Genomic DNA, 18,189 nt, shown 5'->3' with positions numbered 1-18,189 from the left:
GCTTTTAAGGAGCCAAGCGGAACCCGGCACGCAGGAGACTGGGGCCCCGAACTCGGGGGCTTTGCCACTGATTGTCCAAACGCAATTCTTGTACGAGTCTGCGGCCAACCGAGAATTGTGGCTGGACATCTGTGGCTGAGCTCCGGGCGCAACAGGGGCGGAAGCCGCAGGGACAGAGCTCGGCGCAAGCGAGACCCCTCGGGGAGGCGGCTGGTTAGCCCCAGCGCGAGGATCGCTGCCCCAGCCCGGCGCGCAGAGGAGGGACGCCGGTCCCTGCCACCAGCGCCGCCATCCTCATCCTCGTCGTCGTCGTCCTCCTTCTCCTCCTCCTCTGCGGGTGACCAGTCCTAGCTGGCGGGGGGCCTCCAGTTGATCGCGTCGTTTTTCCCTTTTTCAAATTTCGGCCGGGAACGAAGCTGGCACGCCGCGGCTGGCCACGATTGTGGTCCGGGGAGCCCGCCCTCGGCCCGAGCCTCAGCAAGTCAGGGGCGAAAGAAGATGCCGGCGGAATGGGCTCGCTAATTCGTTTTGAATTGGTTTTAACCTAGCCCCCACCAATACTCCCCCCCAAACAAAAAGCCTAAACTGACCCTTAAATCCCAAATAAACCGACCCCTCCCGGCAGCCCCATCCAGGCGGACCGCTGGGCTGAGCCTCCTCCAGCAGCTCCAGGAGTCAGGAAAGGGAGAAGCATCGGGAATTATGCGCTCCAGCCGGGCAATCGCCTCGGCTTTGGAAACAACTTGGACAAACGAATCCTTTTCATTAAAGACAAATCTTCGGAGATAGTGGGGTTTACTTATTCGTTTATTTCCTCCAAAGCGAGGGTTCAGGAGTTGCGGGGAGGGGGGGGGGCAGTTGGGCGTTGTTGAGGCTGAGCCCAAGTCACCTGTTCCTGACCCTTGTCCCACTGGGGACTGAAAATGACCTGAAATGTTGCCAAGCAGGGTTTGGGCCAGTTTCAGCATCCCTCTCCCCAGAGAACCCAGTTTTCTTGGTGTAGCCTCCTGCCCTACCTCTCCGCATTAATTGGGGGTGCCCTGGCAGAAGGGATATCCCACATCTACTTTCCCTCTTCCCACTGCAGGCGGGAAAGGAATCCTATCATCCAGTTTCCAGGACCTGGAATCCCAGGTGGGACAATGGGCCACTCCAGTGGAGCTGGAGGCAGGGAGGGACCTCCAGGTTACAGCAATCAGTGAGATCATAGGGGGCCATTTCAAATCCCTTGCTCTGTTCCCTAACATGGAGACCATGACCTCAGTACTGAGCACAGGCTGGTCATAAGCCTTTCTAGACAGCACTTGGACCCCAACACTGGTCTTAATTTGCACTCAGACCAGCTCCTACCCAGAACCCCAACATGGCTCGCCCCTACCTGCACATACCCAGAAAGTCTCTACCCACACAATGCTGGAGAAAAGCTCAGAAGCCAGAGGTCATGTGTCCTCTAGGCCTTCAGACTGATGTGTACACACATCCCCTCTACCCCCAACACTGCTGAGACAACTATTTGGCACTTTCATCTCCATAGGAGAGAGATTCCACCTTAAATTACTGACATTTAATGGAAAGCAATGTTTGGGGTGGGATAATGCTAATGCCCTAATTTTTTTTTGAGGTTTCCCTCCAGCAACGCTTTTTCTCCAGGTCACACAGGAAAGGAGGTTTAAGCAGTCTTCTATGCCATCCCTATTCTGGTTTCTGGGGCTGCTGGCTGCAGCTGGTAGGACAAAGCCTGGCCTTGGACAGACAAGTAGAGAAGTGTCCTGGGACCCAGATTGGTCAGCACGGACTGGCTCTGCCATCCCCTTCTCCAGATGGCCCTATTAGACCATCTCTCCCAGACAGTTTCTGTGGTCTGGTTTTTAACTCCTGCCCTCTTTTTGGGTGAAGGGCAGCTCTGGAAGCCCTAGGCTGAGGGCAGAGAGGTTGGATCGGGAACCTTGGCTCAGGGGATGTGGGGTGCCACTGGTTTCTAAGGATGAAGCTCCAGGCAAAGCTAGTAAACAACCTAGTCTTTTATTTGCCCAAGGCCAGCTGTTGCAGGCACTGAGGCCCCAGGACTTCCAGAAGGATGGAGGGAGGAGGGGCAAACCATCCTGCCTACCAGGTGCTGTCTGCCCCTATTCTGCTTCCTGAAGGAGGTGGAAAGGAGATAAAGTCTATGTTTGTGCCATCAAATATAATGCTTCCTTCAGATACTATAAATATTTAGTTGCTGTTGAGGAGGAAACTGAGGCACTCTGACCCCACCCCACCCTGGCCTCTTATGTGCCAGTCCGAGGTTTTTGCCTGTTCCTCTCTCTCCAGAATGAGCTGCAGGCAGCCTTTTGCTGGGGGAGGGTCTTAGGAGCCCATCTGGTGGCCTGTGGGGGGAGGGGTGGGGGGGGCAGGCCAGCCAGGGTCAAGGGCTGGGGATGGGGGAGCAGGAGGAGGGGTGTGGTTGGAAGAGCAGCTGCTGGGAGGGGGTAGTTAACACTGAATAGGGGACCCCAGCTGGGGTTCCATAATGATATCAGTGGGGGACAGCCAGAGCCCTCTGCTGTCTAGAAGGGGAAACTGAGGCAGAGAATCCTCTTATCCTTGAGAAGGGAGGGGCCTTCCCCATCAGCTATTCCAGTCCATTCATCTTCCCCAAGAAGACACCACAGCCCAGGAGCTGGAGTGCCTTGTCAGTGGTCACTCAGTGTTCAGCCTGACACACAAGGAGTGGAAGGCAGCTGGGTCACCTGGCCATGGGGTCCCCTCCTGTTGTGACAAACCAGAGGGGCACCCTCCCCCACCTCAGCTGCTGGGGAGGGAGGCAGGGCTGAGCCTGTCCGCCTCTACTCACGTGCCTGAGAAAGGCTCATTTTTAGCACCTGGCCTCTTTTCCCTGCCTGGAGGGAGCTCAGGGGACAGAGCAGGGAAGAAAGCAGCCAAGGGGGACAGGGAGACCTGGAAGCAGGGCCCCAGGGGATGTCTGATTGTGCTCGTCTCCCCACCCCAAGGGAGCCCGAGCACCGAGTGGGGCCCTCAGCCGCCATGCAGTGTGGATATGAAGAGGATGCTGTCCTGGTCCTGCAGCTGGTAGTCCAGCTCGCCCTGGTCCAGGAGAGAAAGGAGGAGATTGTCAGTGGTTTCTCCTCAGCTGTAGGGAGGGGAAGAGGGGGCCTGGCCGCTTTGGAAGAGAAGGAAAAAAATCTACCAGAAACATGGGTGCCCTACACACAAACCTGTAAATCTTCAGGATGGAGGAGAGTAAACCACTTCCTCCAGCTACCCGTTCCTCTCTGGGGTAGAAAACTTGAGTGGCCTCAGTTTGGAGGCCAAGCAGGACAGAAGACTAGCCAGCCACCCCCACTGGGCCTGACGAAAGACCCAAGGCTGTTGTGGGGAAGCAGTGAGGGGAGGGACATCCCCTGAGGTACTGACCAGCAGTTCCCAGTCGGCATCGTTAACCAGCACCAGAATTCCTGGTCGCCTGTGGGAAAGAGGGTGTAAGGAGCAGGGCGTGAAGGGCAGGAGGTGGCAGGGATAAAAAGGCTAAGACACTTGGGCTGGGGAACAGTGTGGTGGGAGCTGTTCCTCCTGAGATTCTGATTAAAGATCATCCAGAAGTGGAGGGGACACTAAGTCTAAAGGAACCCAGGCCAGACATTCGTAGCCTTTAGGATGATAAGGAAAACAGGTGCAAATTCCAGCACCATCTCCCAGACCTTGGGCAACTCATTTTGTTTCTGAGCATCAGTTTTCTCTCTGAAAATGGCACAAATTACACAGTCTTCATCCCAGGTCTGTGCCAGTATGAGACAGGATGATGTGTATCAGGTACCTGCCTGCCTGCATCTATCCTGGTAAGCACTGGTAGCAACACATTTTCCCAGAGGGCTCACCACACTCTCCTAGGCTTTCCACAGGCTCTTCCTGGACAGGCTATCTTGGCTCTTTGGAATCAGGGAAAGCTGCCAGGGGCCTCAAGCACCCACATGCCCAAGAGCAGCTCTGCCTAGTGGTAAGGCAAGGGAGGTTGACATTTGGATGGGTATCTGCCTGGTCCCTGCTGGCAATAGCCCAAAGAGCACTACTGTTCAATGGGGATGGCCTCCATGACCTGAGCCAGAGGTTGGATGGCAACCTTAGCTCCCAGGGTCTGCTGGAGACCTCTACATCAAGGGGGTGATAACTGGGTCCCACAGTGCCTTGTCCACCTCTTTACACATTAGGTTGGCCTTCTTGTAGAAGCAGAGTGACTTCTCGGGCCATGGAATGTGGCTCTTTTCCCAGGAGGCCAGACTAGGTCTGGGACAGGCACAAAAGCTTTGGGCCAGGGGTAGAGCTAGCTTTGGAGTGAGCACAAATATGCACGTGTGTGTGCATGATGTGTGTGTGTACCTGTGTGTGTATACACATGCGCACAGTGACTCCCCAGAATTCTAGACTTGTGCACTCCAACACGGTATCTATGAGCCATATTCACATTTCCAGAGCTCAACAGACTCCTATGTTTAGCAGCTACTATATTAGCACAGATACACATTTCCATCATCATAGAAAGTTCTACGGGACAACAGAAGTCCCATATTGTTGAGGGATGAAAGGGACCATAGGCAGCATCTTTTTCTTAGTGCTTCCTGTGTGGAGAGAGTAGCTGGAGCCCAGAGATGGAGGAAGGATAAAGGGGCAAACAGGACCCTGAGAAGGCTGTGAGTGAACCCAAGGATAGGGGCTCAAACCTCCTCCCCACCCCACCCCCTGCCCACCTCAGGGAAGGGAAGAAGGGGACTCACACGCTGTCTCCCTGGATGAACAACTCTGGCCGCTCTTTTAGCAAATTCTTCTTGATCCAGACAAGGAGACTCCGGATGTCCCCTGGAGAGGAAGGCACAGAACAAGCTGCCGTCAGACCCCAATGATGCCTGGCCCCCAGAGCCTTGCCTGGATCAGAAGGAAGGGAACATGGGGCACAGGTGGCCTCTTTCAGACCAGGCTGTCGTCGCCTCTGGACTTGCAGTTTCCCAAAGTGAGGAAGTGGGTTAGGGAGCCGGCACCTTTCCAGAGAGGCCCTTGGAGAAAGTGGCACTGCTCAGGGCTTATAGAGGCAATGGGCCTCCACACAGACTGCAGAAGGAACCCACATATGTGGGAGGGTGGGAGACAGATCCACACCACAGACTCTTGGAGACAGTCTGAAGCTAAAACAGACAGGCTTCTGAAGGACCCTGAAGGACCCCCGCCACCCTTCTCTCTTGAGCCCATCCCAGACGATGGGGAGGACTCAGCTTTGCTCTCAGAGGGGTCTGCATATATTTCCCTTTGTGAGGGAAGAAAAACAATTGCTGAGCCGATAACATCAGTTAATTTCCTCTGGCAGAGGGAGAGAAGGATCCTTCACCAGCCAGAGCTGCTGACAGATTGCTGCCCCACTACCCCCACCTTCACAAAGCCCCCCAGGCCGGGGACAGCCACCCTAAAGAGGCAAGAGGTTCGGGATCAAAAGGGCCTCTCCTGCTCAAGCTTAGACACTGGGATCTGCCACTCCATGGTTCTTGGACAGCCACTGAGCTCTGTGCAGACCACATGGAGGCTGAGCCACCTGTCCCTGGGTTACCTCTCCTTTCCTAGATCAGGGTCCCAGGCCACAGCATACTGAAATCTGGCTCTAGAAACTCCTCAAAGCCTATGGCTCCCAACCATCCACTCCTCCAACAGACTGTCTCCCAAGGCGGCAGGAGTTCCTACTCTCCCTGAGGCCACTTGAGGACAGAAGGCCCAGGGGAGTCAGTAGGAGCTTGGGGCTGGCTACCTCTATCCTGACTTCATCTCTCAGAGGGGTCCGCTGTCCTGGGCCCACACCTGAGACAAGGCTCAGGGGCAAAGCTGAAGAAAGGCCCAGGCAGTGCTTTGGTTTCTCTGTGCAGTGACAGCCTTGGCATGTAAGTAAGGGAAAGGCTGCTTGGACAAGCAGCTCCGCTCTGCCCCAGTCTCAGTCCAGCAGTGTACCTCAATCACAGAACCAGCTTTGGGCAGGGTTTGAAGGCATTCTCCCTGACCTGTATGCCACCCTCCTGAAAGGCAGGCAGGCTGCACCCGGGATGGACTCGCTCACTATGCTCCATGCCAACTTCCCTGGATCATCCGCCAGCAGAGCACAGGCCATGGGCAAAGTGTCCGATATCTGAGGCTGCTGCCTTTCAACTGGAATTCCTGCTTTTAAACAAAGCAGATCGGATCTGCAGATCATGGCTCCTGGAGTAGGCAGGGGATGGGTGTTGCCTCCAACTAGCAGCAGTCCGTTTGGACTTCTGGCTGGGTTCCTCCCTTAGGCCTGGTTTCAGAGGTTCCCCCTTGGCCTCCATCTTGGCACTGTCTGGTGGGCCGCCAGCCCATATATCTTGTGGCTGCTCGATATAGCTGCTGCGGTCTGACACATCCATCAGCCAGCCGTGGCAGGCGGGGTTGTGCCTGTGTGTGTGTGTGTGTGTGTGTGTGTGTAGGAGCTGAGAGGCACTGGGCAGTGCCTGGCCGAGGGCCACCAGCTGCACCTCCACAACTCTGGCTGGCCTGTACAGAACCAGGACCCAGTTGGGTTAACGGTCCGGTGTCTCTCCAAAAGGAAGAGTCTTCTGTTCCACTTTGGATAGGCTGGGGGGTGGGGGGAGGGCTACTGGTCATGTCAGGGTCATCCAAGTGATGGCACCATCATGGAGTCCCAGGGGGGTGGACTAGGGGGTGAGCCTGCTGTTGGTCCAGGCTCATTTATCATGATGCTCCTCTTGGCTGAGGTCACTCCCTCCCTCCTCTGTGCCCCCCAGGCCTGCCCACATTCTTGATAGCCTGTTTCCATGGTGAGGTCGCTGTATTGTTCCCCCATGCCTGGATTTGGGGGTGGGGAGAGGTGGAACTTGCTGCTCCCTTCTCAGGGAGGCCTGCAAGGGCCACTAGGCCTGGCCTGAAACACACCCCCAGGGACATCTTGCTAGGCTTGCTGGGGCCCAGACAATATGCAAATAGCCTCCAAGCCAGATGGTCGGCTTCCAAACACGCCCAGGGGAGGAGAAGGGTTAAGCAGAGTCAGGGACTGGTGGCTCTGGGGAATCACCCGTCCACCTTCCCTCTCTATGTCCTCCTGCCTTCCCACTTTCACTGAGGGTGGTTTCCCTCCTGGGATCCCATGCAGTCATTCACAAGACAAATATTTATTGAGCAACTACTACGTGCCAGGTGCTAGGAAGACGGTGGACACAGAGCCTACCCTCATGGAGTTAACAGGCCGGCAGGGGGGATGGCTGCTATTTATTTCATTAGTTGTGATACATGCTATCTCCTTCATGTAGGGGCAGGAAAATTTTTCTGAAGATGTTCACGTTGATGTCAAGGCCTGAGGTATGAATAGGGCAGAATGGGGAAGCATCCTAGGCAGAAGGAACATACACGAAGGCCTGAGGCAGGATGGAATTGGCAGGTTCAAGGTAAAAGAACAGAGAAGCCAAGAAGATTAGCAGAAGAGGAGGCCAGAGCAGTCGCAAAGGGGCCAGATCATGCAGGGCATGCTGCGGCCTTGAGATGGGTCTGTTCTGGAAGAGGCCTCTCCTTCCTCATGAACCCCAAGTGTGCTCCATGGGTACAGAACCCACACTGCGTTGGCTAGTGCTCCATGTTTCTCTGGCCACGCACGTTACCAAGAGCCAGCTCAAATGCACGGCATGACCATTATGCGCTGGAGTGTGTTCTGAGGACCTGCTGCCGGGCACAGCACACAGCACAGAACCTTCCACCAGAACCCGCCTGAGATGTTTGCTGTACATGTGGACAACTTCAGAAGGGACAAGAGGCTGAGAACAGAGATAGTCCTGGTTCTGAGTTTGAGCCATTACTTTCTGTTCCTATTACCCTGGCTATGGGTTTCTCTAAGCCTCAAACATCTTTCTGTGGCAAGTGGGAATGGTAAGAACACTTCACAGGGTTGTTGCAAGGATCAAATACCATGATCCATATGAAGCTCCTGGCACATTTGTGTGTAATTGTTCTGTGACCCACAGGAAAAACCTGCACCCTTTGCTCTGTCCCAATGTTCCGAGCTTCTACATGCTCTGCTCAGGCCCCTGGCACCCTGGGATGTGCTTGGACAGCCTGGCAGGTGGAGTACAGTCAAGTACTCATCAGATAGTGCTGGGACTGGCTGGGGCTTTCTGTGGGATTCATTCCCTTGCCATCAAACGTGAGAGACAATGAGGGAATGTGGGGAGAAGGGCCTTGGGAATGACGAGGCGGCCCTACACAGTGGCCTTCCCTCCATTTTATTATTTTAAAAAATAGTTGTTGTTGTTGTTGTTGTTTTTTAAAGTAAACTCTATATCCAATGTGGAGCTTGAACTCACAAACCAAGATCAAGAGTTGCCTGCTCCACAGATAGAAGCAGTCAGTTGCCCCATTTCCCCCATTTTAGATGTTCAGACCCCCAATGTGTTCTCGGAACAAGGCAAGCAGGAAGGAATCACAGTCTGAGGCTGTGGAGGCCAGAATGCCAGCGCTGGATGAGCATCCAATACAAGGTCTCCAGAGGGAAACGTGGGGAAGAGCAGTAGTGGGAGCCACTGCTCTATGGCAGGGTGGTTAAGGAGTTGGAGGTTCTAGAGAGAGACCCTGGACTGCTGCTAGATGCCTTGGGTAGGAAGTCACCTGGCTTCTCAGTGTCAGTGTCAGCCTCTGACAAATGAGGACAGCAATCTAAACCCCAAAGCACTGCCATGAGGGTTCAAGCATAAAGTAGCAGCAGGCCCTGTGGAGTGTCCAACACAGAGGACAATGTCCATTTGCCCACAGGGACTCAGGGCTCCTTATCCTCTGGCTGCCAGATCCCTCTCTTGCAGGCTGCTGGCAAAGGGGCATCATGTACACCACTCAATGATGAGTACCTACAAAAGCTCCCACTAGGACTGCTTGCCCTGGTGGAGTGCCCTTGTCTGGGGACACTAACCAACCCACTTGGCAGGGCCACTGGTGTCCATCCTAGCTTCTTGGGCTGAAAGAGCACAATCATGAGGTCTTATCTGATAATGAACCGCCAAATGCAACAGACCCACATCCAGCCTCTCTTTGATCACCTCTAGGGAGAACTTTTCTCCTAACTAGTAATCTGTCTTCCTGACACCCTCCCCCATGTGCCTGGTTGGTCCATGGGGACCACACGAACAAAAGTGGCCCTTTTTCCCCACGCCACTAGGATCAGGGAGGGCTGGATCCCCTAAGTCTTCTCCATGAGGTTAAACGGCTCCAGTTCCCACCAAGTCCACCAGGCTCCAGGCTCTTCTGGGAGCCCACCCCAGGCCTTAGTTGAAAAGGGAGAAGAAAGAGCAGGGATGGGGGAGTAAAGGAGAAGAGAGGGTAGAGGGAACATCAGAGGGTCTATTTACAAGTGAATGGGGGTAAGAATGGAGCAGTTTGTGGGCTAAACTGGCCTCAGAAGGAGGTTTACAGATGTGCAGGGGACGCTCCTCATTGTTTAATTAAGCAGAAAGTGGATCTTTTCAAAAGCAATTTTGCACAGGGACTGGGAGGGACTGGGGGAGAGGAGGGTGGTGGGGAGGGGATCAGCAAACAGGCCCCAGAGCAGAGAAAGGAACAGCTGGCCTCAGAGAGGCTGTGAAATGCATGCTAAGCAGTTTAAAGCGCTGGGAGCTCCCTCCAGCTCCCTGGCCCGCCACCCTGTAATACAAAGGCAGGGCAGAGGAAGGGCAGGGAAAGGTGAGGCCTAGTGTCTCCTCCTAGGGACCAGGGCAGGTAAGGCCCTGCCTTTGTATTATGGGGACGGGACAGTCTGTCTTCCCTGACATTTTAAGTTTGCTCCAGGGGACTAACCAACCAAGGGCTGGGAGCCTTGCATTGAAGAGACCCTTGGTGCATAAAAGCCAGCCCCCAGTGACAATATCTGAAACTGATGGCTTCTACCAACCTCTGCCAATCAAGGAGATGGCCTGTTCCATGGAATTGGCTGTTAGAATATTCCCTTCTATAAGCATACCTTCTGGCCAACACATCCTAATGTCTAGAATTGTGTGCTTAACTCTTCCAAACTGCGGATGTCCAATGGATAACCAGCTCCGTAAACACTAAATCTAGCCCAATCTCCCATTTCACAGATGGGAAAAGAAAGGCCCACAGAAGTTAAGTGATCTGCAAACTCACACTGCCAGGGCTCCTCTTACAGGCTCACCCCATTTGGCCTTGCCCATCTTCTTTTCCCAAGTTGGCTGGTTTGGAAGCTCTCCCCTGGCCCAGGACCCAGGGCCTTGGAGTCCCCTTGTTTGTGAGACTTGTCACAATCCATAATCTTATGGTTGCCATTTTCTCCACTGGAGTCTCCAGGACCTGCTTGGCCAAGTGGCAACCCCTGGGCTGGGAAGGCTGCCAGTTGACAGAGCTGGGCACAGGCTGGGGGGAAGAGTGAGACTCTGCCGGCAGCACCCGCTGGGCTCCTGTGTGCCAGGGTAATGTCTGGCAGCTGCCAGCCGGCTCTGAGGCTGCGGTGAGACCTATGCCTCTGGGCGCAGCAGGGCAAAAATAGGAACCAGGAGTGGAGATCTACAGCCAAGGGCACAAAGAGTAGGTCAAGGGGCCATTTCAGCTTCTCTCCCCTGTTTGCTTTTCTGTCATCCCAGAGAGGGTAGGGTAGGACCCAACTTACCTGCTAAGCAGTGAATGGAGGCTGAGAGATTGAACACTTGGGTCTTAGCCCCACTCCCTATTTATCTAACTCTGGACAGGTCAACATCTCTCTCTCTCTCTCTCTCTCTCTCTGACGTTTGGTTTCCTTGGTCATATATAGTATATACTGGGGTCATTACAAAAATCAATATAAGTAGCTGTTAAAAGCATGAGCGAATGGGATGCCTGCGTGGCTCAGTGGTTGGGCACCTGCCTTCCACTCAAGTCATGATCCTGGAATCGGGGATCAAGTCCCGCATTGGACTCCCTGCAGGGAACCTGCTCATCCCTCTGCCTGTGTCTTTGCCTCTCTCTCATGAATAAATAAAAAATCTTAAAAAAAAGCATTAGCAAACAAACAAATGAATAAATGAACGAATAAGTGAATGAAAAGTGTAAAACCCAGAAAAAACACTGCAGGTGTGAGAGTCATGTGGGTGACTCAGGGAATTTGTGGCACCATGCAAGGATTTTGGAGACCCTGGAATCTGGTTCTAAATCCCAGCTCTGCCATTTATTTATTTACTTATTTATCTATCTATCTATTTATTAGATTTATTTATTTACTCATGATAGACATAGAGAGAGACAGAGAGAGAGGCAGAGACACAGGCAGAGGGAGAAGCAGGCTCCATGCAGGGAGCCCGACGCAGGACTCAATCCCTGGTCTCCAGGATCACGCCCTGGGCTGAAGGCGGGCACTAAACCGTTGAGCCACCCAGGGATCCCCAGTTCTGCCATTTAAATAACCATATGGTGTGGACTGAAACCCTTGACACCTCTGAGTTTGGGTTTCCAGTTTTTAAAAAGGGAACAATATTGGGGGTCACCACCTAAGAATCTGTGACAATTATTTGTATGACCAACCAGGGTTGTGCCTACCATGCTCAACTCAGCCTGTGGCTCTCATCACACCGGATTTTCTTCAGTTCCTGGACTTACGTGAGGCTTTTGACCAAGATGCCCTCCCAAGAGCTAGTCCCTCTGCCTGAACTGGACCCCTGCACCTGTGCTCTCCTTCCCAACTTACCAGGCTAGCTGCTGCTGCTCCTTTTTTTTTTTTTTTTTTTTACCCTTCAGGCCTTCACCTCAAACTTAGCTCTGTAGAGGCCTTCCCTCACCATCTGCTCTCCTTCAAAGCACCTGTTTGCTCTCCTTATGCTAATGCCCACCACCCGTGCGGTTTGCATTAGGTTTTTTCCTGGTTTACAACCTGCCTCTGCTTCTGATATGGTACATGTCGGGCAAGAACCACGTGCTTTGCTCACCACCGAATACCCAGCTACTAGTACAGTGCCTGATATAAAGGAGGCACTCAGAACAAGATATGCCAGCCACAAGCACAAAGTACTTACTTCCAGCTCTGGCACATGGTAACTCCTCAGCTAAGGGACAAATGAAGGGGACTGAAATCACTAAACCTGGGGACTTCTGTGCCATGCTAATGCAGGTTAAATGAATCATAACTCGTGAGACTTTACTAACTTCCTGGCCAGGTCTTTAAGGCTGAATCTTTGAGAGGCTTCTGAGAGCCCCTTGTTCCCTCCCAAGGCTGTGTGGCCATCTGTCAAACTAAGAAACAGTCACCTTTATTTTCATGGGTCTTCCCTCACCGGGGACACTCTGTTCCCCAGTCCTCATGCCCACTCCCAGTTCAAGGATGGCAGTGTCCTGTACTTTGGTAAGTGTCCCCCAGCCTCTGAAAGTGGCACATAGATCGACCCTGTGCCACTGCTCTCCAACCCAAAGGAGGGTCAGGGACAGCCTTGGCAGACAGTGAACTTGGGCAACTGTTTGATTCCTAGCAAATGTGTGCACACTTCCAGAAAAAAACCTGTCAGACCTCATGACCATTTCTCAACTGCCTGCTTCCCTAAACCTCATTCTCCTGCCTCCTCATACGATTGATTTCCCTCACCTCAAGAACTATCTCAGCCCTAGGTGGAGATGGGCTTACATGTCTGTTCTGCCCTTGGGAGGATCCATTGCTAGAGCTGCAGAACAGCTCTAGGGTTGTGATGCCCAGGCCTCTGCCTCTAGGCTATGGGGGATATTTACCCAGCTGGGCTCCTGCAGGCTACCTCTTCAACAACCCCCTCCTCGTGTGAAGGCAGGGCCTGGCTCATATTTGCATGTCTCTCCAGTGCCTGGTACACAGTCTGACACACAAGAGGTGCTCAGTATATACTAGTGAAAGGAAAATGAACCAATGCTTGAATGGACAAATGGAAAAAAAAACCCCACTGTCTCCCTTGGTCAAGTTCCCCCATCCCACCTCCTTTCTGGCTGGATACTTTTCACCTCAGCTAATCCTCTCACAGTGTTAGCCCATCCACACTGTTCCATTCTCGATGAAACCAAACCCCTTCAAGAGGACACCTCTCTGCTGCTATCGGAGAACAATGGAGATGCATGCTATAGCTTTTAGCACATAGGGATTTATGCTTTACCTCACATGTAAGAATGCTAAAGCTCAGAGAGGTGAGACCCCTGGCCTGAGGTTCTTTTTTCTTTTAAGATTTTATTTATTCATTTGACAGAGACAGAGCACAAGCAGGGGGAACAGCAGAGGGAGAGGGAGAACCACTGAGCAAGGAGCCTGACTCAGGGCTTGATCCCAAGACCCTGGGATCATGACCTGAGCCGAAGGGAGATGCTTAACAATTGAACCACAAAGGCGCCCCTGGCTTGAGGTTCTAAGGAGATCCAAACTCAAGTCTGTCTGAATACAGAACCTGCATCTGTAAGGACTAAATTATGCTACCTCCCTCTTGTACAGCTGGCTCATCTCAGGGGAGGGGAAGGGAGAAGGGTACTCTGGTGATGTCTCTTCCTTACTCTCCTCCCTACTACTGGCCAGGGAAATCCTACCCATTCTTGGACAGGACTGAGTGAACCCTTAGACTCCTCTTCCATGGCCCCCCCCAGAGAGGGGCTCAGAAAACTCATACTCACAGGGCTCCTCCTGTCCAGGCAAGGTGACCTGATGTTTCTTTACGCCATCAAACAGGAGCTCTGCACCGCCTCTGCAAAGGAGGGCCAGAGAAAGATAGCCAGGTGAGCTCCTGCAAAAATCTAGCCAAGACTGAAAACTGAAGAGGGAGTTGATATTAGAAGCCCAAGAGAAGCACAGACCAAGGCTCAGGGACATCAGTGGGGTACCAGAGTGACTGATTCTCAAATGTGACTTCCTAACATGGTCAACAAGGATGTAAATAATTTCCACCAATCAAGAGCCCAAATTTGCAGGCTCTCATATTTACTCCTCTGCTTTCTCAAAAGGCAGCTCAGCATATGGGTGCAGAGCACACAAGCTTTGGAGCTGATGCCCTATGATGGAAACCACATTTCACCTCTGCCTGATGCCCAGACCATTGGCACGTGACTTCATGTTCTCAAGCCTCAATTTTTCCATCAACAGAAGTGTTGACAAGCCACCATCAGACAGAGACCCTGCACTGTTGAGGGGTTTCCTCTAGCCAGGGAATGGTCTGAAAAGCCCCCTGCTTGTGCCACACACTGCTGGCCTGGTAGGCACACCACAGTGCTAGAGGCTGAGATCCACTGGGCTTAGCAATAACTTTGTCATTTACAAAAACATTCTTCACCTCGTTTCACCCACAGGGCATCCCAGGTAAGGAGGAAGGGAGGCAAACGTTATTAGTTCCACCTGATGGAGAAGCAGGCTGAGGCCTGGAGAGGTTAAGTGACTTGTCCAAGGTCACACAGGCAGTGGCTGAAATAGGATCTAAATTCCAGTTGGTTTCTGCTCAGCCCCAGCAGCCTTGGCAGAAAGAAAGCAAGGCTCCCCAAGGTCAGAAAGCCCCTTGAGGGCAGATCTTGGTTCATTTCTGTGTGCCAGCACCTGGCCAAGGGAAAGCTGGGACAGCAGAGCTGCTTGGAGCCACATCCAGAAGCTGGGGCTTATGATGCAGACACCAGGGCTCTTTCAATGCCTCACAATGCTTCTTCCTCTGGGTCTCCTGATTCCCATCTCAGACTTCACATGGATCTTAACTGAGAAGGCCTTAACAGACTTTTGATGGATGTGACTCTTCCCACCCCACCACCCTTTCCCAATTTCAGAGAACAGAGATGTCCTGAGACAGTCCACTGGGAGGCAAAGGCAAGGCAAGCATTGTCATGGGGGAAACATGGGGCGACTGTCATCCAAACAAGGTCACGCTTTGTTGATGCAGAAATGTGGAGGGGGAGAAGAGGCCCATCTGTGGCCGCGCGCACGGCCATTTCAGCTGCAAGCCTGCACAGAGCCTCCATTTATCCCCTTCCAAGAGCTTCGTTCTCTCCTGGGTGGGGGCTGGCACATGCAGCAGCTGGGGTGGGGGAGGGTGACAGGCAAGGGGGCTCAGGAGTTGGGGGTCAGAGAAGAGGGGTGGGAATTGGAGGCCCTGGGGCCCAGGCAAACACCCAAGAACAGCCAAACCTGGTGGTGCCAGGCTCAGAGACCAAGGCTGTTTTTTCCTTCGGAAGCGGATCAAGAGAGAAGCAGTCTGGCTCAGAGTGACCTCTCACCACTGGGTTCACTGGCCCCCAAGAGAGGGGTTGGCACTTCTACTGCCAGCACATCTGGAGGGGAGGAAGGTGAATGCCCAGCCTCTGGAGAGATTCAGGGAGGTGGGCAAGTGGCCTGTGTTGGCCCAGAAGAGAACCAAAGCCAAACTTTCTTATGTCCTGCAGGGTTTGCTGTTCAAACTCAGTTAAGGAGTCACATCTGAAGATACTTCATCTTCCCTTCACCCCCTAATTCCCAATAGGAATGTTTGTTGGTACCAGTGGCTGCTACAGACGCTCCCCAAACCGCCTGCACTGTTTCCAGCTTATCTCCATCTGTTTGTCTCATACAATTTTTGTTTTATTTCCCTTTTATCTGCTAGAGTATAAGCTCTGCCTAAAACACAGTCTGGCACACAGTAGGCACTCAAGGAATATTTGCCAAATGAATGAAAATGCCCATTTCTCCTTCTTCTCTGAACTCAATGGCACTACCTCCCTTTGCCAACACCTTCTAGACTCAGAAGAAGGAAAAGGGGTGAGGGAGAAGGAATCTCACACCTGGACCGCAGGGACATACAACACATCTCTACTGTGTACTTTGAATCTTGTATGATCTGAGAAAATTAGCTGCTAAGAACGGTTCTGGAGGCAAGACAAAGGATGGCAGAACTGGTTTCTGACAAGAGAGTACAAGATGTGAGAGGTCTTCTAGAGTTTATCAAAGCTGGTGGGACTCACAGGACCACATCTGCTCCAGGGAAAGAGGCAAAAATCCTACCTGGACTCTTTAAGGACCAGAGTGGCACTCAGGAACAAAAGGGAGAGAATGATGGGTAAGGAGGTTTCTTTGCAAATTTGCTCAGGTTCACAATGAGGGGTGAAGGAGGTCCACTAAGAAATGTAGGTAATGAAAGACAGGCCAGGGGTCAAAACATGCACTGAGACAAAAAGAGAAGGAATCTGGGTTTGGCATCATCTTAGACATTCTTGCTTCCTGAAAAGCCACTATTCTCATTGGATACTGTGGTGATTAGAGGAGGTATTAGGAGATTGGGAGATGGGACAGGAATGTCGTGGGGCTCACTCTTGCTCTGGGGGGCAAAGGAGGCTGAAGCTAGAGATGTTTAGACTAGAAAAGGGGTAGTTAAGCTAGTCTGTAAGCTCTGGAAAGCAGGGGCCACATTTTCCTCATATGACTTCCCTACCGCTGCCAGCATAGTACTCGGCAGAGACATTTCTGATGAACAAATACCATGTTTGACTCAGTGAGAATGAAAGGTAAGCTGACTGCAGATAAACCTGTACACCAGCAGCCTGCAGCTTCTCCCTTTTCAGCTCTGCTGAAGCCAGTCAAAGCAGCAGGAATTGGCCTAGAACCTTTAAGCTACAGGGGGTGGGGTAGGGTGGGTGTATAGCTGAGCCAAGGGTCTGTGAAGCAAAATAGTCAGGAGGCCAGACCAGTATTGTTCTAATTGGACCTATGGGGCCAGACAATATTGTCAATTAAAATGCAGTTAACATTCATGAGACTACCCCCTTCTTCTAAGGGACAGAAACACTGAATACTGGAGGACATGGACAGAGTTCTATTTATCTTTGTATCCTCAGTGCCTGGCTCACTGCCTGGCACATGATAGGCACTCAATAAATGGCTACTGAATGGACTAGCCAATGAAGGGAAAACATGAAAGAAACTGAGGGCATCCAATGGAAGGAAAGGCATTTATGGGTAGAGGTTTTAGATGATTATTTCAGACCTTCCCTTTCATATAAGCCTTGGCTTGTTCATCTTCACACACACATCTAGTCCTGGCTCTTCCCATGTGACTGGAAATTATACCACCCATTCTTGGTCTCAGTTCCTTTGCCTTCTCTCCAGGCTCTGCAGTTTCTCTCATCTCTGAAATTACATGACAAATCTGTTTGTAGGGGATGGATAGGAGCATGAGGAGGCTTCCTCCCTGATCTAGGTTTCTTCAGCTACTGGTGTGTGTGGCCCAATCCTGCTCCCCTTGTCTTGTGCATGCTGTACTGGCAACTTAGCCTCCTCCATTGTGCTTTTTATTTATCCCCGTTACCTCCACCTGACTCAAGACTTGCAGAAGGCAATCAGCAAGTTTACTGAAGGTCCTCAAAGGGCTTCAGGTCTGTTTTAACACCCCCACGTCTTGAAAAGAGAAGGAGTCCCGTCTTGGCTACACATCCCATGAGAAACAAGGCTCCAGGGACCGTATAAGCGGAAACTGCTGCCCGGAGGAAGAAATCTGGGGGTGAAGGATGGTCCTTCTCGGGTTCTAGAAGCTCAGATGCCAGACACACGGCCCTGTCCAAAACGAGATTAGCAAGGAAGGTAAGGAAGTCGCCAGCTAACCGTCACGGCTTTTGGATCCAGCAGGGTACAGGGCGCTGAGGAGTGCCCAGAGAGCACTCCACGCCCGGGCTTGCGCCTCTATTCCCGGACATACGGTCTTGTCGCCGGGAGACCGAACCTCTCACACACTCCGAGGCGGGTGGCGCAGCTCTGGGAAGGCGCTTGTGGGCCTCGGCGACTCGGCCGTGACAGGGCCTAGAGCAGAGGGAGGGGAGCTCCGGGCCCGACGACTTCAATCCATCCCCACGGCGCCCCAGCTCTGTGACTCACCCGAACTCCACCTCCACTGACAAGGGCGCCGCCATGTTGAAGTAGCCGAACTCACAGGAAATTCCCCTCAACTTCCGGCGCTTCCGCCCCACTTCCGGTTGCCGCGGACGGAAGAGGCGGTGCCCAGGGAGCCATCCCTCCTCAGCTATTGGAGGAAGGCCGGGAGCGAGGAGCCGAGGGGAGGTCACGGCGCTGTTGGAGGCTCTAGGCTTGGTCTCCCAGTGCGTTTTAGGGACGGGGCTCCGGGGGCTGGGGGCGGGGGGAGGTGGGCAGCGGCTCTCGGGCGCTACGGCGCTAGCGCGGGAGGCGGGAGGGCATCCTTGCGCAGTACCTGTGAACCACGT

At 52.9% G+C, this 18,189-nt stretch overlaps 1 protein-coding gene across 1 annotated transcript; it reads right to left on the bottom strand.

The window, feature by feature from the left end:
- Positions 1-793: 793 nt before the first annotated feature.
- On the bottom strand, positions 794-17,966 carry URM1 (ubiquitin related modifier 1). Its single transcript, XM_041725168.1, has 5 exons — positions 17,846-17,966; positions 13,645-13,715; positions 4,773-4,854; positions 3,418-3,466; positions 794-3,087 (listed from the first exon to the last, which is right to left on the bottom strand). The coding sequence occupies exons 1-5, from the start codon at positions 17,878-17,880 to the stop codon at positions 3,019-3,021; spliced, it is 306 nt and encodes a 101-aa protein (XP_041581102.1). The 5' UTR covers positions 17,881-17,966; the 3' UTR covers positions 794-3,018.
- Positions 17,967-18,189: the final 223 nt, after the last annotated feature.

The sequence above is a fragment of the Vulpes lagopus genome, chromosome 12 (genome assembly GCF_018345385.1).
Source record: "Vulpes lagopus strain Blue_001 chromosome 12, ASM1834538v1, whole genome shotgun sequence".
NCBI classification, from domain to species: Eukaryota; Metazoa; Chordata; class Mammalia; order Carnivora; family Canidae; genus Vulpes; species Vulpes lagopus.
The sequence above is the reverse complement of the archived record's forward strand: the minus strand, read 5'-3'. Positions and strand labels throughout refer to the sequence as shown.